Below are 24288 nucleotides of genomic sequence, written 5' to 3'. Positions count from 1 at the left end.
GCCAAAGTCCTGGAGTTTCAGCTTTAGCATCATTCCCTCCAAAGAAATCCCAGGGTTGATCTCCTTCAGAATGGACTGGTTGGATCTCCTTGCACTCCAAGGGACTCTCAAGAGTCTTTTCCAACACCACAGTTCAAAAGCATCAATTCTTCGGTGCTCAGCCTTCTTCACAGTCCAACTCTCACATCCATACATGACCACTGCATAAACCATAGCCTTAAGTAGATGGACCTTAGTCAGCAAAGTAATGCATCTGCTTTTGAATATGCTCTCTAGGTTGGTCATAACTTTTCTTCCAAGGACTAACATGATTGAAAGATGACTACACTCTTAAAAAGCCTCATGAATCACATGTGGAATATTTGAAAAATGTTAAAATTTATTAATAATAGTTAACATCACACAGTTAATCCCACTAGTTCTTTATTGTACATGACAACATCTTCACTAGACTGAGTGCTCCAGGGTTTGAGATGATCTGCTACTGAGTACATCGCAGACACAGACTGAGAGCCGATACATTTACACAGGCGAAGCAGCGCCAGCAAGGAACTATCACCTAACTGTGGGAACACAACCATTCAAAATGCATTTTCCAGCGTTCCGTTTTAGAAGCCACACACACAGCTCTACCTTTTAAAAATGTGCAGTTTCATAGATGGTGCCTAATGTTTCAAGTTTAAAAGTTAAAGTTCACTTCTATTTCTTGGGCATCCCTTAGTGATACACAAATCCAGACACTGTTCTCACTACAAGTTTGATAAATGTGCGAGATTTGGGTGCTTTGAGTTGTGTTGTTCCATTTTTGTTTTGATCCTTGTATCCTACTCAACATTGTTAAAAGGCCTTCCCCTCTTTATTATGAAGTATATGGGTTTAATAAAAATATTAAAATGATTTAATAATTTAGGGCAGAAGTGGGCTCGCAGATTCAGGATTAACTGCACTCTAAAAAGTAGGGTAAGGAAGGTTTTAGGTCCCTTTCCCTCTCCACCCAAGCAGTTTGAAATAAATACTTCTTGTAAAAACAGCTTAGCCTAGAAGTCTGTGGACAATACCTGTTATAGGACATTTACAAAACAAACCCAAGGTGAAATTTGCTAGAAGGGTACAAATCCACCAAACATGTTGTCCCTGAAGTTTTGTATGTTTGATTAATAGTTTGGTTTTGGTTTGCTATCAACAATTAGACCATTTTGCAAATATTTTTGGTGATTTCCTTTATCTTGTTAGAGAGGTTTAAAATACTACTAACTGCCTTAAGACTGAAGATTGCTAAGCAGTTTATTTGAAATGATTCCTGTTTCCTTTGTTAACATCTCATGTAATATTGTACCAGAAAAGTTTCTAGACTGAGCAATCAGTTGGTGTGGTTTCTTCAGTCCACAGTCCCAACCCCCTTCACGCTATCCCCAGACACCTTCCAAGTTTCTGAGTCTGCAGGGAAAGGAGGACTTGACCATTCCCTCACTTTAATGATGTTTTCCTTCTCTTCCTGGAGATGAATGAGGTATTTCTAGTAACCAATTAGTATATCTTCATCTTCCATCCTTTAACTACATTGATCTATTGAGACCCTGTGTATTTATAGACAAAACAAATTAACATATAAATACATTACATACAAAGGATCATACAGTGTCAAGATGAAGGAGCAGATGTACTTCATGAACTAAATACATTTCAAATATAAATTAAAATGAAAATACAGTGTTTCCACTTCTGCAGGAAAAAATTTTAAAACAGACCAAAAAGTCTTCCCGCCCCCAAAGGTCCACTGCTTATTGATGACCTGTGAACCTACTCCCAGGACTCTAGGCTTTGGTTTTGCTTGATCAGACTCAGGATGCTTTGATTCCAGGAACAGCATCCACTGGAACCCACCTGGCTAATGCTTAGAGATGAGGTTGAAGAGGGGCTGCCACATGGCTATCCATGGGCTTCCCCCCCATTGCTGCCCCTTCCCCCTGCCTATGGGAGAATCAGGCTCAAGTCAGTGGAGACCTCTCAGCTCTCTGAGAGGAGAAATAGCACCAACTTTCAAGCTGGGGGATGCTTTCCACCTAGAAATGTCATGGTCAGGCTTCAAGGTGAAGCCAACATATTTTTTATTTTTGTCCCCATCCTGTAGGATTATACAGGGGCATGGTATTTGGCCAGGGGGATTACTAAAGATTAAATCTTTTTTTCGAGTTTTAAAAAAATCAATGGTAATGGTTGTGAAAAGTGTGAACAAATCCTTACTTCAAATTGTATTTATCTCAGGAGGGCCAAGGCTTGGGTACCAAACTCTACAATGAGTAGACAGAGAGATAAAATCTAGTCCAGTGACGTGCTCTCTGCCAAGGAAAAGCCAAGGGGTCTGTTTCTGACACAAGGGGAATGGCATCTTATAATTTAAAGCAGGAAAGAAGGGAAACCAGAGAAAGTCCTTCCAATTGCAGGGGCTCTACCGTTGTCCAGCCTCTCGGATGCGGCAGGCCACAGCAGTGATGAGAGCTGCCCCCTTCCCACTGCCATCTTCTGACTCCAGGAAGGACACATCACATTTTGGAGCCAAGTCCTTCACCGTCTCATGCATGACTTTGGCAAAGCTGAAAAAGTTGGGAGGAAGACAGAACAAAATGTCTTAGTCACGACAGATTTGTGTCCTAAAAGATAGTGCCCTAAGAAGTGATGCTGGAAACCTAGGAATGATTGAGATGGAGAAGAGGATGATAGCTACCATGTATTAAACACTATGTATTGTTTTTCAGAAAACTGAGGTTTGGAGAGACTAGCAACATGCCCAAGTACTATGTTACAGTGGGCAAGAGAAGCTAAGTGAGAAGCTAAGATTCAACTCTAGAACAAAAGCCTGAGATTATGGCCAGCTGTGTTCTTAAAAGAGCAGTCATTTATGCATGCCTTGCAGAAGTGCCTGTTCATCAGCTCTAGAGGGGAGGACCAAGTCCCATACATGTGATATTCCGTTTTCCAGAGATATTAACTCATAGCAGACTCATGTCTAACCCAAAATTTCATTAAAGGCAAAAGGAGCAGACTTAGGAGGGTGTTGTTGGGAGATGACAAGAATCAAAGATTCTTCCTGATATGGGACTAGAGAAAGAGACCATTTGTCATTATTTACCCACTAGAGCAGGGTCGAGTTGCTCCTCCCCATTGGCAGAGCTGAGAACAGAGGTCCTAACCTCAAGCCCTGGTGCTAGTGGCTGGACTTTCTCCCACTCCCAACCCTCACTTGGGACTGAGGTTCCTATTTTCACAATGACACTGAACATCAATAAGAGAAATTTAGAACTCCTCAGGGTCCACTCTTTGCACTAACTGTAGACTCTGGGCAAGCGTCTCAACTCCTTGAAACAATCACGGTGACACGGGTGGCAATTCAATCAATGAGTCTCTCCATCCTACCTTCTGCTGAGCAAGGGGCACAGCTCTGTTCTTTTAAGTTTTAGTCGAAGAGCTTCTATGGCAAAGGGACTGAGGCATATCCTGATTTTAAAACAATTTGTTCAAAATATATGCAAGTGAGAAAAGAATAGTGATGAGAGGACAAAAGGGGGAAGAGATGGACAAAGACAGAAAAAAGAGTAAAAAGAAAAAGGAATTCAGTATTTCCACACTAGAGATGAGGGTGGCAAACTGCTTCTATAGGGGGCTAGACAATTGATACTTTGAGCTTTGTGGGTCATATAGTCTGCTGTTAATAGCCAAAAGCAGCCATGGACAACACATAAACAAGTGGGCATGGCTGTGTTTCAGTGAAAGTTTATTTACAAAAACAGTTGTGGCTATAAGCTGCCAACTCCTACCCTAGACGACAGAAAAAAATGCTCCAGATTTCCCGCATACATTTACTAGAACATTGGCAGAAGCACTGTTTGAAATAGTCAAAATCTAGAAATAACCCAAATATTCATCATTAGGATAAATTATAGCTTAGACACTCAGAGGTTACAGCCCTGAAAATTAATGAACTATGATTGCAGACTTCAGTGTTGATGCATCTAAAAACCACATGCAATGTGAGAAAAACCAGTCACAAAAGAAAAGATGCCATCTGATTTCCCCTTATGGTAAATTCAAAATTGAGTAAAACTGGGACTTCCCTGGTGGTCCTACGGCTAAGACTGTGCTTCCAGTGCAGGGGGCTCAGGTTCAATCCCTGGTCTAGGAACTAAGATCCCATACGCTGCTCAGTGCAGCCAAAAAAAATTAAGTAAAAATAAACACTATAGATGCATACATAAAATATGGGAGAAAAAAAGTGATAAACTTAATCACCTTAGCACTTACTCTTGGTGGGGAAAATGAAGGGTGCAACTGGGAGGAGCTCACAGGGGGCTTCCAAGCTGGATGGTAAAACACAGACCTACACAGTTATTAGGAGAAGGAAATGGCAACCCACTCCAGTGTTCTTGCCTGGAGAATCCCGGGGACGGGGGAGCCTAGTGGGCTTCCATCTATGGGGTCGCACAGAGTCAGACAGGACTGAAGCGACTTAGCAGCAGCAGCAGACACAGTTATTAATCGCTAAAACTATAATACATGCACTATATACACTCTTTGCAATGTCTGATAATTTGCCATAAAATAAAGATTGAGAGAAAGGAAAGCAGGGAAAGAATGAAGAGATGTGGGGAGACAGATGGGCAGGGAGAGTGGAGGTCAGGCACTCACTGAGGATGTAGCTTGTAGAGGGTCCCGTCCACACCCACTGTCACTTTGAGGGTGTCCAGCCCACGGTTTTCTCGTATTTTGTCCACTACAGCGGCCATGCCTGCGCCACAGAGCTGGGCTGCCCGTCGAGCCACCACGGTGCACACCTCCTTGACGATGATGCTGTCATCGCAGGTGCTCTCGAGCCCTAAGTGGTGCAGGATGGCACGGACCTGCAGCAGGGCCAGGCAGTCACTGGGGCAAGAGGAGACAGCCAGTGGTCAGTGACGCACCAAGAGGGCCTGATGGCTTGCCACTCCAGGGCCTGGCTCCTTCATCCGAAGCAGTTCTGGGGGACCCGGACTTCCAAGGGCTGGGGGTCAAAGCTACCGTCCGTGAGAGGTGGTTCCATTTTTAAACTCAATTCAGGAACTAGCGCTTATCACACTGGCCCACATGGACAGGAACACAAAGAAACAGCTCCCTCTGCCACTTTATCTAGGCAAGGTGCACACTGCTGCTACAAAACTGATACTCAAAAGGAAATTCACTGGCCATGATTCCACTTATTTGGAAATAGCAAAGACAGTGCTGATGCTAATACATGACAGTTTTCAGTTGCAAAGCCCTTTCCTGTCCAGTCTCTCATTGTTCACAGGCCAGCAGGACAAGCCTCAACAGCCAACATTAGATGCCTCTTCTACTCCTCCTCCCCGATTCTGGGTGGTCTCAAATCGACCTGTGCTCTATTTATAGAAGAAAACATGTAAACTGGAACAGTATTCTGTTCACTGGTGCAGATAACTTAGGGCCCCCCTCATGTAGGCTGTCTAGAGCCTGTTTTTCAATATGCCTGAGAGTAATATGAATGACAGCATTAATTTTCAGAAGGCTCTGAAACTCAGCATTCTAATTTAGAGCAGACTTCTCTTCTCCACCATTAAATTGGAGGAAGAAAGCCTCACTTTAATGAGCCACCACAGGATGCCACTTAATCCTGGTTGCCTTATTACTGCACCAGCGGTTAAGAAGATCCTTCTTGCCAAGCACAGGGGCTTCAGTGAGTTATCTTCCACTGTGCATTCCCATTTACATTCTGTGAGCAGCTATCTTTCTTTCTACCTTTGAAATTGGTCTAAAACCAGCAATACTGCTTTGCACAGGTTCATCCAGCTTAGCATGATTTTTCACAAGAATATATATTTTCCCTTAAAATGCCAACTGTTCATAAAGTACTTTAAAACAACACTATACAGAGACAAACATGTTAGCTACTAAACTGACCTGTATGTAAGCCACACCCTGATCATATCTGAACTGTGAAAATCCCAGCTTGTCTGTCCATGAAAAGGACACACGGCCCATCCTACTCCAGGCCCTAAATTCTCACCTCTCAATCTGAGACAGGAACTTGGTTTCAAAGATTCCCCTTGTCTTGAGCCGCTCTGAGATGCGGCCACGGAAAAGCAGCCCACGCTTGGTGAAATCGATGAGGATGTTACGAACAATCTCGCCCAAGTACATGCCGCTGATCATTTTCTCAAACCTGCAAGGCAGGTAACGTTCATGGAGGTTAAAAAAGAAGTGTAGGATGTGCTAAGACAGACCAGCCTTCACTACATCAGAAGGTAGAGAGCATACAGCTTCCCATTGGTGGGACAGGAAATGCTATTTGACTCACTTAGGCAGGATTCCTGGCATCCACACGTACTGACTCATAGCGTTCAGTAAAACGTGTCCTGAGGCCCAAGGGATTCCCTGAATTGACTCCATTTAATGGGTTCATTTTCCTTCCAAGGCTTATTCCTGACTTCTCAAGGAGGAACTCACACCAGACCCCACCCCACTTCCAGAAGAGTAGGATGCTGAATCTTAATCCCTGATGTTGCTGAGAATTTAGCGTGCTTTCCCGTCAACCTAATCATTTATTGCTTAAATAACCAGAACTAAACTGGCCAAGAGAACTAAACACGACCTCAATAGCTTGAGGGCCTTCTGGCTCTGCCTAGTGCCTTTAAAAATATCAGCATTCTAGATTTCTACCAAGACTCCACCATCATTTAATCTTGTCTTACTCCAGCCTGTATTCTTTCATTAATGTTGTCTGGCTGGTTCCTGGAGGCACTTTAATCTGTGGCCTCTACTATAGACAAATGTTTGCAAAGGATATTCTGCAGAGGTACAGTCCCTGGTTAATCCAATTAGGAAAAACTACATTCAACCTCTTCCTAATGGGACCCCACCACACCAAGGGCTTGGTGATGCTGGAGCTGCCCCCTTGTCCAGTATGACAATAGAGGATGCTATATACTGGATGGATGGAGAAAGGCTTGCTCCTATTCGCTTCCTGGTCCTACCTGCCTCGCCCCAGCAATGCTTCTTCACTCTGATGGCAACAGGTGGTTCAACTGTCTGTTTTTCCTCAAGTCCCACACCTAGGTTTTAACACTTTCTCTCACCTGCCCAGTCCTCACAGTAGGAGCTGCTTCTTACATGTATACTAACTTCTGTGCTACTCAGCAACCCTCTTTGGTCTTTTCATCCCTCTAAAACCTTGATCAATTCCAATTCTCCTTGCAACATAACTGTTGTGATTTTTGTTTTCCCAACTGGACTTCAAGACCATCACAGTTCAACAGGGCAAAAAGGACTTAACCCAGAACTTCCCAGGTGTATCTGACAAGAAGCCCTTTCCAAAGAAACCCCTTCTGTTAACATCTTAAGAGAATGAGCATCCTGGGATTTGCTGTTGTGGGTAACTCATCACTGTTCAGTTCTGAGATAAACATACCAGAGCCCACACGCAGCTGGGCACCTACCTCTGTCTGCCAGGGTTAAGGGAAAGTTCATCCACAGCTGCATCAAATTCTGTGCGCAAGTCATCGAGGCATCCATTGTCCCCGAAGGCCCCCCACTCCATGTTGACACACATCCGCCCCTCTTCCCCTTCCACCAGCTCAACATTCCGCATCTCCTCCATGTAGCAGGCATTGCTGCCTGTGCCTGCCAATCAAGAGAGGTCAGTCAGGGCCTCCCTCGGCACCATCCCCCCCACCAACCCTAGGCTATGTGAACCCGCAGGGGAAGGACAGCCCAAGTCCTCACCAACAATGAGGCCAACTTCACAGTGAGGGTCTTCATAGCCACAGGTCATCATAGTCCCAACTGTATCGTTCACCACGGCAACCACGTCCAGGTCAAACTCCTGACAACAACAGCAGATCCCAATCCCCAAATGAGCCACGATAATCTCCCTCAGACACTTGCAGGGGAGATTTAGATGTGTATAAAACTTATTGGTGGCTCAGAGGTTAAAGCGCCTGCCTGCAATGCAGGAGACCTGAGTTCAATCCTGGGTTGGGAAGATCCCCTGGAGAAGGAAATGGCAACCCACTCCAGTATTTTTGCCTGGAGAATCCCATGGACGGAGGAGCCTGGTGGGCTACAGTCCACGTAGTTGCAAAGAGATGGACACGACTGAGTGAATGAACTGAACTGAAAGCTTATATAGCAGGGCTTATTTGCTCTGCTCAAATGTCACCTCCTCAGAGACCTTCCCTGGTTATACTATTTAAAAGAATGTGCTTCCCCAGCCCCACTCACTCTGTCCTCACCCAACTTCATTTTCCTTCATAGCACAAAAGCACCTGACGTTAGCTCATGGTTTGTTTATAGAACGTGAGCTTGTGGCCATTCCTGAATCCCCAGTTGCCCAGAGGAAGGCTTGACAGACCATGGACACTCACAGACTGCCGAAGGACTAGAATAATTGTCCCTGTGACCGGCACAACCGCACCTAACAGCTCCCCCCGCTTTTGTACACAGAGACCCCTTCCGGCCTCGTGCTATGCCTCCCCTACCTCTCGCCGGTGGATGGCTTCCTTCAGCAGCATAACTACGTCCTCACCCTCGCAGCCAGACGCCTTGAAGCCTTTAGTCCACTTCAGGAGGATGCTCTAGGAATCACACATGGGCAGGGAGGGGGATATCAGAGAAGGACTCTTGGCTCATTCTCTAGTTGTCAACCTCACAGGTTATCAGAGGCCCTTTGAAAACCGATCATCTCATCCACAAGGTATTCTAAACCTGTCTCACCTACTAGAAGGGCCTACTGTGCACCAGGCACTGGGCGAAGCACATCACATGTGCTACACCGTTTAATCTTCACAGCAACTGTGTGAAATGTCTGTCATTATCGTGCCCATTTTACAGGTAACTCTGGCCCTGGAGTAAACTGCCCAAGGCCTGCAGCTTGGAATAGAGGAGGCCCTCACCCGCAGGCTCACCAACTCCAATGCACGGGCTCATAAGCACCACACAACTGCCCCTGCCAAGGAGCTAGGCTCTATATGCTCATTGCCCTCACCAGGAAAAACAGTTTGCCCTGAACATCACATAGAGGGGTCGGTTTGTGTCTCTGAATTTTCAGATTCCACTACGAAGTGAACAAGTACCCTCTGCGGAGTTATACAGGGCCTTTCAGGAGCAGATATACGAGGGCTCTGAATACGGGGGCTGTTTCATGTACCGCTCCCTGGATCCCTCTGTGCTGCTGCAGGCCATCAGGGAATAGGCATCCAGGACCCCCACACCACTCTTGAGAGGCCGGAACCCTAAAGAGGGCCACGTGCTCATTTATCTACCCACTGGCATTATTTCTCCAGGACTTGCTTGGTTTCTCACGGCCCAGGAGTTTAATATCACGAGTCCCACTGTGTTCGGATCCCAGGAAACTCAGAAAAACAAAGTTCAATCTCAGTCAGTGACCTAGTTTACACACTTATATCCAAACCACTCTGATTTTCTTGTTTACAAATTAGCTTGACATCGCTGATGAAATTTTGTATTTGGCACTTTCAAGCATTTGGAATGTTGAAATAACATTACTGCAAGTGGTCCTTAGATAATATGGCATGCAGAGGCCCCAACAGCTGGGGAGAGCTGCCTGTGGCCACCAGCTAAGCCAGGCAGCTTGAGGCCTCTGGGCTTCAGAACCTGCTGATTTCCCCATCAACAGACTGATCTCAGCAGAGCAGAACCCAACTTACAGACAGAACAACAGACAGAACCCAGCTTCTGCTTTTCTTGTTCTTAGCTTTCACAGTTCTAGACTGAATACCTGATGCTTACAGAAACTTAGAACATATGGCATAAATGCAATACAATGACCTGGAATTTTACAATTCAGGCACAAAAAGAAACAGTTGACATGTCTTGGGGGCCACCAGATAAATATATAAGCATATATATATCTATAAGCACATATACATATATATATATACATGCTATACTTGAAAAATATACCTGAAAAGTCTGTTTAAAATATTTCAGGAGAAGAAGTCCAGAAGCATATAAACTGGAAATTTTTTTATCTCCCTATTAATCACATTTTGTACATTTCTGTATTATAGAGTTTATACTTTTCTAAAAATATTTTTCTGGTCTTACCATCAGTGTTTTCCCAAATCATTGAGATTCCTTCCAAAAAACTAGTCGCTAATATGAGGCAGTAAATGACTCATGACTTAAATATTTCCCAACTGTTGAATGACTTAGTTTGTTTCTAATGACTGTTATAATAAGCAATGTTTCCTTAAATATCACATAAGTACTTATATACATGTTTGATAAGTACTTTTGGTAAACTGATGCAAATGAGAAGGCTTTGAAAACCAATGCATTAATACTGAAAAAAATAATGTGTTGAGACAAAGAAGCTGGAAAAACTAAAAGCAATCCTAGACTAACACTAGACAAATGTTAACAGATGTTGGGAAATACTGGATTCGGCAGGGTGTTTACCAGGACTTCCTAACACCTGACCTGTGCTAGTAGTGCACGTGGTAAATTTAACTCACAGAGGGGAGGACTAGGAGGCATTTACAAAACTCACTGAGTGACATAAGGGCTGCTGTAAGAGCACCAGATCTTTATCCCCTGCTTCATTCACCCAAGGCAAGCTGACAGGGAATAAAAAGCAAAGGGGACACTAGGGAAATATCATGACATCCAAACAGGAGATGGAGTGAAATGTCCTGAGCCCAAAACAGGGGCCTCAGGAACAGCTGAGCATAACTGGCAGCATGGACCCATGTGTCAAGAAACTGGAATGAAATCATGGCTTAGCCACTCGCAGGCTATATGACCTGCAAAAGATACTTGGCCTCTCTGTAGACCTTGTTTTCCTTTCTGCAAAATGGGCACACAGACACCTACCTTATATGGTTGCTGTGAGGGTTAAATGAGGAAACCTAGCAGAGTACCTTGCACAAAATACTTTAAAAAATGTCAGTTGTTGATATTATTAGCATCGTCATCACCATCCCAAAGATTGTTACCTACTTGACTCTCACCAGCTCTGACTTGCTCATTCCCATCAACAAGCCCTTCCCCATGACTGATCACTAATGCCCTTCTTTTCTTCCCCTTGGGTCAGCTTTCTCCCTTGCTCAAAACTCTGGCTGGTTCAGAGTTAGTAAAGCCCATGGGAGACCCCTCCAGGAAAGCACTGTTACCTCGTCTAGGCTGTTCTGCTGGCAGGGGAAGGAGAACGTGAAACCTAGAGGCAGGGACACACCCTTCATGCCCATGTACTCCAGGAAGTCCGCAATGCACTGGACGATGTGGTCAAAGAGCTGTAAGGAGAAGTTGGGCTCTGAGCAGGGTGGTAGGTGGGCCAGGGCAGGCTGCACCCAGCAGGGCCTGAACACCAGCTCTGGGCCTCTACCCAAGAGAAAAGCCAGCTCAGGCACATACTTAAGTAAAGGCCAGCCAGAGCCTTAGCCCACCTACTCCTCCCCAGGACCACGGGTGAAAGCAGAGAAAGCACTGCCCTCCCGGGTGAGGAGGGGTTGTCCCGGAGTCCCCCCAGAGGTGCCCTGCCTTACCTCGTCCCCTGTGCCGTGCATGACCTCCTGCGGGATCGAGTAGATCTTGTTGTGCATCTCCACCCCGCGGCGCTTCCCGTTCCGCACACGCACCAGCAGGACCCGGAAATTGGTGCCCCCAAGGTCCAAGGCCAGGAAGTCTCCTTTCTCTGGAAAATAAGCCCGGGAAGATAATTCACTGGGGCTAAAGAGAGTGACAGTCACCTTCCCCTAATGGGGAGCTCTCCCAGGAGGCCCTGGACAACCTCAGGATAATAGACAGTGGTTTAGTCACTAAGTTGTGTCCGATTCTTGCAACCCCATGAACTGTAGCCCGCCAGGCTCCTCTGTCCATGAGATTTCCCAGGCAAGAATACTGGAGTGGGTTGCCATTTCCTTCTCCATGATAGACAGTAAGCTCCACCTAATGATAAAGAAAATAAGAACCCTGGGATTAGAGATTTCCTGGCTCCTTTGTGGTTCTCAAATGAATTCAAGTTGCAGGATCCCAGGAATTACAATGAGCTCCAGAACATAGGAAAGAAATGGTGATATGGTACACTCCAGAACATCCAAACATGCCACCTGTACAAAGTCAAAGGCCACCTTGCATAAGGCTCCAGAATAGAGAAGAGAAAAGGAACAACAGTCCAACTCTCCAAAGAAAACTGAAGGGAAGCCTTTCTAAATGAGAAAACCCTCCTTTGTAGGACAGTCACAATGCACTGCATGCCTCAGTCAGTTTCCATGTAACCTCAGGCAGCTGCAAGAGGGAGGCACTACACTCCGCTCTACAGAGGAGCGAGACCTGGCTGAACTAGGGTGCAGCAATACAACCTGTCCCGTAGCACAAAGCAGCCATAAACAATATGTAGGCAAATGGGCATGGTTGTGTGCTAATAAAACTTTATTTGTAAAAATAGGCAGTGGGCTAGATTTAGACCATGGATTTTAGTTTGCCAACCCCTGACCTTATATGAGCTAACCCTGGAACCAAAATTCCTATATTTGAATCCAGCTCCACCGTCTCCTAGTTGGGCAGGTGTCTTAATTTCCCTGTGCCCAGGTTTGGTGTAAAACATAATAGCTTATTAACAAACAAAATTAACTACTAGTGTCTGTTAACAGTTGAAGATTAAATGAATTAATACGTGTGGAATGCTTAGAGAAGCATTTGACACATAGTAAGCAAGTATTTACTACGATCCCTGTTCAGTTTTAGCAAAGGAGTACCTTGGTTGAGCTCACTGAACACCAGAATTTCCCAGGACTACAGCTGAAGAAACACATTCGACAATCTGATCTGAACACCTAATGCTAAGGCTAAGGGAATCCTCTTGGAGTGACTGAGCCCCGCGGTGAGCTGGGTGGCAGCCCTGCTGCTTACCTGTGCCATCAGGGGTGGCACACACGTAGGTGGGCAGCATCTTGACAGGAGCAATGGCGTGAGTCTCCTTGCTCAGACCTCGCTCCATTTCTATCTTCATCCTCTTCTTGACCTCCAGCAGCTGCTCACGGCTCAGCTTCAGAGACTCCAGGGTCTTCTGGCGGGCTCGGTGCTGATCGGCCAGCCGATAGGCCACTGCTGTGACCATGGCTGCCCCCTTGCCACTGCCATCCTCAGAGCGGAGGAAGCGGACGTCACAGTCAGGCACCAGGCGCCGCACGGTCTTGTGAAGACGCTTGGCAAACCTGCAGTCACAGAGACGGGCTAAGAGTTGGGTGTCCACAGGTAGGGTCAGTGGTACAAATGTTTGGCGCAGTAGCCCACCACCTCAGCCCAAATGACACCCTAAACACTCTCTCCCTACTCTTTCCCAGGTTAGGGGTCACTGTATAAAAGCTCAAAATATTTAAATGTAACCACCCTGTGAAAAGAAAAGGACCCTTTTGGGAAGCCACCATCTCCTGCAGACACTCACAGAAGACCCCCTTCTCATAGGCCCCAGCTCCTTCGCCCAACTTATCAGCCTCGGGTGACTCTGACACCAACTACTATTCATGTTTCATCAATTCAGCAGATGCTGCCTAGGAAAGATCCAAAAACAAAAACGTCAAAATGCTCTAGACTTTGGCCTCTCTTTGGCTGCTTTCTGCCAAGAAGCCCAGAGGTGTCTGAACAGCTAAGGATTTGTGTGGTGGCTGCTTGGAGCCACGGTCTCCAAGGCCTTACTACTCCAAGTGTGGTCCATGGGCTGGCAGCATGACTGGGTGCTATTAGAGACACAGGATCTCAGGCTGAACCCAGATCTTCTGAACCAGAAGCTGCCTCTTAACTAGATCCTCTAGTAATCTGTGTGCACTTTAAAGTTTCTGAAGCACTGGACCAGGAGCCTAGGGCATGGAAGGGCTGAGACCCTCCACATTCTCCTTCAGGTAATGCAGGGCCATTTACCGGGCATTCTTATTAGGGGAAAATGATGAGCTAAGTGGGTACCATAGAAAAAAATATCTTTCAAGTTAAAGGATCAAAACATAGACAGCAGGGCAGGATTAATTCAATACCTAGGTGAGCCAGAGAAGCTGGAACTAAGAAAGCACAAAAAAAGAGCCCCCAGAAGCCAGGAGAGCTCTGAGGAAAGCCTCCACCCATGCCGAGGACAATACAGCTCCCACTTGCCCAGTGGGGAGCTTTCATTCCACAAAGAACCTGGACGCCATGGCCCATCTCCACCACCCCCACAGTGCGACGCAGAGTTCCTGCAGAGTCAGGCCTCTGAGGGCCCACGTGCTGACTCACTGGGGGTGCTTCTTGTAGACGGAGCCGTCGACCCCGACGGTGGAGCGCAGCCGGTCCACGCCTTTGTTCTCCTTGATGCGCCACAGCACGGCCGCCAGCGTAGCCGCACACAGGCTGGCCGAGCGTGTGGACACGATCTGGCAGACCCGATGAGTAGCCACACAGTCCTCATCTGTCGGGCTCAGCCCCAGCCGCACCAGGATCTCACGGGCCTTCCGGATGCCATCCTTCTCCCTGGGGAACAGAAACAGCGTGTGAGCAGGCGTCTACTCACTGTGGCCAGTGGGAGGGAAGATGTGTGCCCACAAAGAAAGCCCTCAGCCCCAGCAAATGCCATGTCCCAGGGAAGGCAGACACCCGCCTCACTGCTCTGCCCACCTGTGGAACAAGGAGGCGAAGAAAGCACAAGCTGAGGTCTTCTTCCCACCCCCCCCACCCCCACACCCCCCACCACCACCAACACACAGTACTTCAGGTGTCCCTGTTTCCCCAGTGAGATCAACCAAGTTTCCTTATGCACACACTATGGGAGGACAAGGCCCTGTTCCTGGGGCTTTACACACCAAGCTGCATGTGTATCAGTTTGCTTGTCTCAGGATAGTGGGAATGTTGTCCCTGCCACCATCTCTCACCACAGGAACCCAGCTGTGGAGCCCACCCTATTTTCTCTCTATCAAGCAGTCTGTTGCACTTCACCATGGAGTTGGCAGTGCTTTAACTTGCATCTAAAGATGTTGGTCAAGGGTTGATGCTTTGAGATTAGCCCTCTTTTCAGGGGGAATTAAGTGTCCACAAATATCAAGCACTGTCATTTCCTCCAAGTTTAACAAGGAGGTACAGTTCATTCAAGTATCCCACTAAAAACAAAGTCATTTGGACTGTCTCACTGCTCCTGTTAGCACCAAAATCATCTCCTCTCCACCATCTGGTGCCTGAAACGAGGCCTCCTCAAGTGACAAGTGGAAGTCTCAAAAAGAGGACACCATTGCTTCCCTGGTGGCTCAGTGGTAAGGAATCCACCTGCCAATGCAGGAGACACAGGTTCAATCCCTGGTCTGAGTAGATGCCACATGCCACAGAGGCTCTAAGCCCGTGTGCCACTGCTATTGAACCTGGGCTCTAGAGCCCGGGAACCACAGCTACTTTGCCCACGTGCTACTGAAGCCAGTGAGTCCATGCTCCACAAGAGAAGCTACCACAATGAAAAGCCCATGCACAGCAATGAAAAGCCACCCCTACTCACTGAAACTAGAGGAAAGTCTGCACAGCAATGGAGATACAGCACAGCCAAAAATAAATAAATAAAGCTGCAGTTAAAAACAAACAAACAAACAAACAGGAAACCAAGTCCAACTTTTTGGGTATCACTGATTGAAAAACAAAAATCAAGCCATGCTCACTCCCACTCCCGCTACTCGGTGAAAATGCAGGCTTCAACTTTAGCTTTTGGAACTGATGGGCCATCCAAGGACCTCTTTTTCTGTTATGAAGCAGGAGTCAGGATAGAGCCCTTTCTGAAAATCACCAGTATGGAATGATTGTCTGAGGAGGTCTTACAGATAGCTGAGAAGTGAAAGACCAAGGAGAAAAGGAAAGATACATCCAACTAAATGAGTTTCAGAGAATACCAGGGAGAAGAAAGCCTTCTTAAGAATACCAAGGAGAAGAGGAAAGACCAATGCAAAGAAATAGAGAAAAACAATAGACTGGGAAAGACTAGAGATCTCCTCAAGAAAACTGGAGATATCATGGGAACATTTCATGCAAAGATGGGCACAATAAAGGACACAAATGGCAAGGACCTAAAAGAAACAGCAGAGATTTTAAAAAGATGGCAGGACTTCACTTCAGAGTTGTACAAATGTCTTAATGATCCAGATAACCACAATGGTGTGGTCACTCACCTAGAGCCAGACATCCTTGAGGTGAAGTCAAGTAAGTCTTAGGAAGCATCACTACAGTTAGTGGTGGTGATGGAATTCCAGCTGAACTATTTCAAATCCTAAAAGATGATGCTGTTAAAGTGCTGGGCTCAATATGCCAGCAAACCTGGAAAACTCAGCAATGGCCACAGGACTGGAAAAGGTCAGTTTTCATTCCAATCCCAAAGAAGGGCAATGCCAAAGAATGTTCAAACTATCATACAATTGTGTTCATTTCACATGCTAAAAGATAAGGCTCAAAATCCTTCAAACTAGGTTCAACAGTATGTGAGCCAAGAAGTTCCAAATGTACAACCTGGATTTAGGAAAGGCAGCGGAATCAGAGATCAAATTGCCATCTGTTGAATCATAGAAAACGCAAGGAAATTCCAGAAAAATATGTACTTTTGCTTCATTGACTATGCTAAAGCCTTTGTGTGGATCACAACAAACTGTGGAAATTCTTAAAGAGATGGGAATATCAGACCACCTACCTGCCTCCTGAGAAACCTGTATGCAGGTCAAGAAGGAACAGTTAGAACTGGACATAGAACAACAGACTGGTTCAAAACTGGGAAAAGAGTACGTCAAGACTGTATATTGTCACCCTGTTTATTTTACTTCTATGCAGAGTACATTATGTGAAATGCCAGGCTGGATGAATCACAAGCTGAAGTCAAGATTGCCAGGAGAAATGTCAATAACCTCAGATATGCAGATGGTCCCATCCTAATGGCAGAGAGCAAAGAGGAACTAAAGAGCCTCTTGATGAAGGTGAAAGAGGAGAGTGGAAAAGCTGGCTTAAAACTCAGCGTTCAAACAACAAAGATCATAACATCCAGTCCCATCATTTCATGGCAAATAGATGGGCAAAGAAATGAAAACAGTGGCAGATTTTATTTTCTTGGGCTCCAAAATCACTGCAGATGGTGACCGCAGCCATCAAATTGAAAGACACTTGCTCCTTGGTAGAAAAACTATCACAAACCCAAACAGCCTATTAAAAGCAGAAATATGACTTTGCAGACAAAGGTCCATATAATCAAACCTATGGTTTTTCCAGTAGTCATGTACAGATGTGACAGTTGGATCATAAAGAAGGCTGAGTGCTGAAGAATTGATGCTTTCAAATTGTGGTGCTGGATAAGACTCTTCAGAGTTCCTTGGATTGCAAGATCAAACCAGTTGATGCTAAAGGAAATCAGTCCTGAATAGTCATTGGAAGGACTGATGCTGAAGCTCCAATACTTTGGCCACCTGATGTGAAGAGTCAATTCATTGGAAAAGCCCCTGATTCTGAGAAAGACTGAGGGAAGGAGAGGAAGGGGGCATCAGCGGATGAGAAGGTTGGATGGCATCACTGAATCAATGGACATGAGTTTGAGCAAACTCCAGGAGATAGTGAAAGACAGGGAAGTCTGCATGCTGCAGTCCATGGAGTCGCAGAGGGTCAGACACCACTTAGCAACTAAACAACAAAAGGGAATGAAATGCCAGGGCTTCAGGAAAAGAGAAGTAGATGAAAATGAATCATTGAAGGGTCCACAGGGAGCCTCTAGCATAAAGCTGAGGTCCCTGTGCCAGGCAGGAACTCGAGTGCAAAAGTGAAAGTCCTTGCATGGGGGCCAGCTCTCCCTAGCACCATGAGTCACTCTGGTAGTCGGCACATTCAAAACAGACACAAGCGGAAAATATCTGGCAAGTGACATCAAGCCATAGGCCTGCCATGTGAGGCCAAGGCCTCACGCTGGGTGAGACCCTCCTGCTGTCCACATCTGAAGGGTCAACAGCCTGAGCTTCTTCCTCATTCTCCAGCCATCTGTCCACCCTTCAGAGGTCCCAGCAAACAGAGAAGGACCCAAAGCTTACCCTTCAATATCTGAAACATCTTTGGTCTCAAAATGGCCTGTGGCAAGAAGTTCAGGGCTGAGCTTCCCCCCAAAAAGCAGCTCCTCCTTGGCCATCTTCACCAGGATAAGCCTCACCAGTTCCCCCATGTACATTCCACTGATCATCTTCTCAAATCTGCAGAGAGAGATACAGCAAAAAAATAAGTCTCTGCTGCCAGTAAATTTGACACGTCCTTGTGGAAGCGGCATGCACACACGGCGCCTATGCAGAACGAAGTGCGAACTTGTGTGGCACTGACTAGGAGGGAGATGTGTAGAGAAGTGACAGCTGGGCACAAATGGGCTTGGAGGCACTGGGAGCTTAGGCTGTCTCTGCAGGCTGGTGGGCCTCGAACTATGGAGAAGGAGGGTCCTTTAGCAGCCAAATCAAACATCCAGGGAGTGTGGGACACTCTACCAAAGCTTGAATTTGAGGTGAAGTGGGTTATGTGGTAGGGTAACAATTTTTAATAAACTTTTTCTCTAGCAAGGAAATGCTCTTTTAAAATGAATTCTTATGCAAAACTTCAGTATTTATCTCAAGCAGAAAAAAAAAAAAAAATCACAGGTCACTCTAATTAAATTTGGGAGCACAGGGCTAGCAACTCATCACCTCAAACTTCCTTCCCCTTGCAGGCCATTTGTGGCTTCCTGAGAAAACAGAACAACGTGGGATGGAAGGGGGATTGGGCAAGAATAGGGACAAATGAGAAGGAGCTCTAAGTGTCACATGGTTTGGGGAATCTGGAAGTGAGACATGTTGGCAGTTTCTGAGCAGGAAGGTGACAAGATAGCGGAGAGGGAAGTAGGGTAATTTATTTTTTCAACACTAGGTGACACTGTTTTCTTTATAAGACAGTCTTTCTGGCTTAGATAAATGACAGGTGAAACCAAGCCCTTGCAATTCTTTCTAGCCAAAAAAAAAAAAAAAGGTCCTTTCATGGTATCTTAGAAAGGATCTAGGTCCCACACACGGCCTTCAGAGAAGGCCCAGAGCAGGGTGTGGAAGAAATTCCGAAGTCACCTGGTGCAAACTACAAGAGAAGAAGCCGGGCCCTCAGGAAGTGACTTGCCCAAGACCCAAAAACAGGTATGGCAGACCTAGAGCTGAGTGGAGAGCTGGCAAAGCTGCCTGAGCAGGAGGTATGTTGAAAATGTCTAAGCACCAGCACAAGCACGCTGCCGGAGAGGCAGCCCAACTTCAGCAGCAAGGAGCTCACGTGTCTACTTCTGTGCCTTCTCCAACACAGCTGGTTCTGTGAGAGGTAACGGAGGGGCCAGTGGGGCTCGGAAGTGTGAGTGGTAAAGGTTTTTATCTCAGGTTTTTAAAAGCACTTTGTTTCAGTCAGTGTTTGGAACACGTTTATTTAGAAACATAACGAGTGAGAAAAAAGTTGGTATTCAAGCCCAGCAATAACTTCAGGGACAGCTGATGCACTGGCAATATGTCCTCCCAGCCTTTTTTGTTTGTTTGTTTGTTGAGCAGTTTTTTTAGTCCATGAATTTCTCACCAGCCGTGGCAGACACAGCCAGTACTCTATGAATGGACTCACTCACTTTTCAACATGTGAGAGAAGCTTGTGACTTCAATAAGCTGTGCTTTGAGGAAGCAAGGACACCTCCCTGTAGAATGAAAGATTCTCCTATAAAGCTGGTTTATAAGGTTGGATTTTCCTCTCCAAGCAGGGGTGAGTACCAGATTTCCTACATCAGTCACAGCACCAATAAGATCAGAGGGCCTAGGAATTCCCTGGCAGTACAGTTGTTGGGACTCCGAGCTTTCTGGGCTGAGGGCCCTGGTTCAGTCCCTGGCCAGGGAACTAAGATCCCGCAAAAAAAGGGCCAGAGAGGACTTGATTGCTCAAAATGTTTTGTAATTGCCTTTAGAGCTTGCGGCAATCCCTGTTTCAAGATCTTTAATAAGGACATTAGGCAAATGTTTGTGAGACTGAAATAATGTTTTGTAAGAGTCAGAAGTAACCAAAATCTAAGTCTGACCAGATTGGAGAACATAACATCCAGGGGCCATTAAAAAAGTTAGAGCCCCTCCTCCAGTCCACTCAAGAACCCTGGTTGGCCCACAGGTCCAGAGAAGGCAGCCAAAGGGGCTGCTTAACCAACTTTTCTACAGGCCTGAGTCTGCCTACAGCTATAGCAAGAGGCCCTGGGACTCTTGCAACTCAGCCTAGCTCATAATAGGCAGCAATTAGGAGCCAACTCTCAGCCTCATGCCCTGGGCAGTGACAGAGGTGGAAGCTATGAAATGAGGTTTCAGATCCCTTATCTTTGCTATCTCAACATGGCTTTTCTTATGTGGTGCACAAATGGTTTCCGTGGACAATGTACAGACTGAAGGCAGAGAGAAAGAGCAGGGCAGCATGCTTAGAATATGATCTTCTAAAATGACCACTCTTGAGAGTCAAATTAGTAGCCATAATCTGGTTTTTCCACTTGTTCTATCGTTTGCAGACAGCTCTCAGCAACGGACAGTCACAGTATATGTAATAAGCACATTTCCATAAGCAGTGGGTGCCTTGGTAACTTTAGGGGCTATATGTGAAGTAGAAATAAGAACCACCCCCTCGCCCTGGCCAGCTGCCACCTCAGCTCCTGAGTCCAACCCTTGAGCCCACTGCACACAGGGGGCCGCTCACAGTTGCTTCCCGGGGTTCAGAGAGCCCATGTCGATCTCCTGATCAAACTCCGTACGGATGTCATCAAGCGCGCCGTCATCCCCAAAGGCCCCCCACTCCATATTGATACACATCCGGCCCTCATCGCCTTCCACCGTGTCAATGTGGCGCATCTCTTCCATGTAGCAAGCGTTGCTGCCCGTGCCTGCACAAACAAGAGAATGCTCAGCACCCACTCACACTGTCCTCCCCCAGCCCCCAGCCCCCATCTCCCTCTTAAAACTCTGTCCTCAGACCGCTCAGTGTGAATGGGATTCCTCCCTGGAGGCTCCTGGGGCATCTCGACATACTACCCACTACCACCCACAACTCCTCGAGCCCAGGCTTAGCCCTCAAAAGTGACCACACCATTATCCTCTAACAGGAAGTACAAAGCAAGATCCAGGCCATGGAGTCCTCCTCTCTTTGCAGCCCACACCCACCATCCATTAGCCAGCGCTGTGTTCACACACCCACAATGCTCACACGCAGTGTTCACGTACCCACAATGAGACCAATCTCACAGTTCTGGTCATCATAGCCACAGGTCATCATGGTCCCAACCGTATCATTCACTACAGCCACAATATCAATATCAAAGTCCTGCAGGGACAAAAGGGGGACTCTAACTTTCACTGTCACAGAAAGACTACAGATCTGAAGATAAAGAGCAATAAGACACACGGCTCAAGTGCAGGGCTAGAGCTGGAAGCTGGGTCCAGATCCAGTCTAACGACAGCATCTCACTTCCCACCGCACTGGTCTTCATCACAGAGGACTTCCCTCACAGCAGGCCTGCAGTCTAGTTCGCATTACTACGCGAAGAAGAGCCTGTCTTGTTATCATTGTCTTCTTCTCATTCTCTGTCTTCTTTCCTTTCTCTATCTCTCCCTCCCTCCCAGTAGGTCTTGCCCTTCTGTGACTAGACCTTTATCATGTCCTTTCTCTGCCCTATTCCACCCTGATGCCAACATAAATCCCAAACTTCTCACTTGAAAATGAGGGTTTTTCTTTCACCAAGGCTAAGATTAGTTGTCCATCGTGCTAATCTAAAGACCCCAAAGGCATCTGATCATATATCAGATCACTGGTGTGTTGTCACTCAATATATAGACGTGTCATTGTGCAGCATACCTTAAACTTACACTTTATTGGGAGCTAACTCTCAATAAAATTGAGAAAAAAAACCCAAAGATTTTGGGGTGACATAACAGAGAAGAAAAGAAAACCTCTCCTTAAGACCCACAAAAAATGCTCATGCCAGTTTGAGGACAGACAAGGCAAGACTTCCGAGTGGACTCAAAAGAATGCAAAGGGCCTCCAGACCCCAAGCCCCGGGATCTCGCTCTGCTGCCCCTACTCACCCCTCTCCTCTGGATGGCCTTCCGGATCAGAGTAACCACATCTTTCCCCTCCACACCACTGGACTTGAACCCCTTGGTCCATGAGACCAGGAAACTCTGGAAAAGGACCAAGAAATATTGATTTCCCATAGAACTCAGTCCGTACTCCTCATCATTAGGAGACCTCTGCCATGGGGCTAAACTAAAGTCATGACTGAATTTATACAGGTCTTCCTATTAGCCTACGAAGGAGAAACTATGTTAGAGACCAAGTAAGGAGGTTAAATGCATGATTTACTATCCCCAAGAAGCAGGCTGTAGAACTGCCAGAATAAGATTCTTGTATCCTGATATTGCAAACTTTCAAGGATGTTTATTATGACAGTTTAGAACAAAGGAGTCCCTGACTAATTTCTCACTCCCGTTTCCCTAAGAGGGATAAGGATAATGTGCAATGTATGTCGGCCTGCATTTAGTCATCTGAGGGGACAGGGATTAAGACTCCCCACTTCTCCAATACCTCTTTACCATCCCTCTCACATACACTTACACACACTCTCCTAGAAGGACAGATCTCCCAATACTCAAACATTGCCCATGCAATCCATCAGAGCAAGCTCCATCACCATAGTAGCAAGTGGCTCAGAGTTCTTTCCAGTCCTCCCAGTCCAAAGAATGAAGCAACAAAAATGTCTGAAGGATTCATCTTACCTCGTCTAGTTTTGTTTGGAGACAGGGGAAGGAGAAGGTAAAACCCAAAGGGAGCTTCTTATCTTTGATTTGTAGCTTATCCATGAAGTTGGCCAGGCATTCAGCAATGTGATCAAACAGCTGAGGGCACACAACACAGGAAGATGAGCAGGGAGGCAGAAAGGCATAGAGATGAAGAGCATGGACTTTGGGCTCAGAAAGGAAGTAGCTTGGCTGAGTACATGCAAGATATGTATCCCTTCTGAAGTTTTAGTTTGTTCATCTATAACATAGGGGTGATAACTGGACCTGCTCACAAGTTACCAAAAGGATTAAATAAGTCAACACATATAAGGACTTAACACTAGTTAGAAGAGTCGGACACGACTGAGCGACTTCACTTTCACCTTTCACTTTCATGCATTGGAGAAGGAAATGGCAACCCACTCCAGTGTTCTTGCCTGGAGAATCCCAGGGACCGGGGAGCCTGGTGGGCTGCCGTCTATGGGGTCGCACAGTCAGACACGACTGAAGCGACTTAGCCGCAGCAGCAGCAGCAGTGATTATTAAATTCTGTCTTCCACTTAGACCATTTATCCAAACCACAATGGGGTTATCAATATAACCACATTAGGCAGGGGAAAATCGCAGTCAAAGCTAATCAGAAAGTCATTGCAAGCCCTAGCAACAGAGTACCCTTTAGTGGCTCTGTCAGAACCTCCCTTGATAAGGATGCACAGCTGATTATCTTACCAGAAATGGCAACCCATCTGACTGCCAACAAGTATTTTAGCAACCCGGTCTCTTGTGACTGGGGGAGGGGATGGGACATTCTCTGTCGGCATTCTATAAATGAACTTAACAAAAGTAACTTTTAGATCTTTCCTCCATTCTAGAAAACCAGTCTTCTGGGGGCAATTCCAAGAAGTTATCTTTGTTTTCTAACTTCAATATGAGAACCTAAGTGAGTTCACAAAGATCACTGAAAAAGAAACAGGGTTTGTGGATGGGCAGCCTCACAATATAACTATTGTAAGCAGGATCCAAAGCTCCTAAGAAAACTTGTAAGCCTAAGAAATTATCCACTTTCAATTTGTCCCAAAGCCCATAGCCCCTTGGCTTCCTTTTTCCCCATTCAAAATCCTCAAAGAGAAATGGGTGACCCCTTTGACACAGAGGCTGAAGCTAGGAACGATCTGGTGCCAAAAGTAAGCGAAAGTCCAAAAGACTGAGCAGATTCCAAGAGCCAGGTTGACCAGATGGCAAAATCTAAAAGCCAACAGAAGTAAAAGGAAACAATGTTTCTTTTCTTTTCCAGGCAGAAGCAAGGAAGAGTCCACTAGTTCAGGGACTCCCAAAGAGTAGTCCACAGCATCATCTTCAAGTCCAAATTTAAACCTCCTGAATCACAAGGTGGTTGTAGAGCCTTCGAAGTAACCCTAAATCAGTGGTTTGAGAACCGCTGCACTAAATCACCAAAAGTATTTGCATTTACAAAGGGACT

At 46.1% G+C, this 24288-nt stretch overlaps 1 protein-coding gene across 1 annotated transcript in view; it reads right to left on the bottom strand.

Annotated features, from left to right (window-relative positions):
* Positions 1–2087: 2087 nt before the first annotated feature.
* HK2 (hexokinase 2) overlaps positions 2088–24288 on the bottom strand; it is a 66572-nt gene continuing 44371 nt past the window's right edge. Inside the window, exons 4-18 of the mRNA XM_068978491.1 lie at positions 22806–22925; positions 22116–22211; positions 21255–21354; positions 20734–20917; positions 18060–18215; positions 14269–14502; positions 12916–13220; positions 11550–11698; positions 11178–11297; positions 8523–8618; positions 7768–7867; positions 7482–7665; positions 6053–6208; positions 4684–4917; positions 2088–2594 (exon numbers count right to left, since the gene is read on the bottom strand). Of these exons, the coding sequence (XP_068834592.1) occupies positions 2450–2594; positions 4684–4917; positions 6053–6208; positions 7482–7665; positions 7768–7867; positions 8523–8618; positions 11178–11297; positions 11550–11698; positions 12916–13220; positions 14269–14502; positions 18060–18215; positions 20734–20917; positions 21255–21354; positions 22116–22211; positions 22806–22925 (2379 nt within the window). The 3' untranslated portion in view covers positions 2088–2449. The remainder of the gene's footprint in view (positions 2595–4683; positions 4918–6052; positions 6209–7481; positions 7666–7767; positions 7868–8522; positions 8619–11177; positions 11298–11549; positions 11699–12915; positions 13221–14268; positions 14503–18059; positions 18216–20733; positions 20918–21254; positions 21355–22115; positions 22212–22805; positions 22926–24288) is intronic.

This window comes from Capricornis sumatraensis, chromosome 1 (assembly GCF_032405125.1).
Source record: "Capricornis sumatraensis isolate serow.1 chromosome 1, serow.2, whole genome shotgun sequence".
NCBI classification, from domain to species: Eukaryota; Metazoa; Chordata; class Mammalia; order Artiodactyla; family Bovidae; genus Capricornis; species Capricornis sumatraensis.
This window is presented reverse-complemented; position numbering and strand designations above follow the sequence as displayed.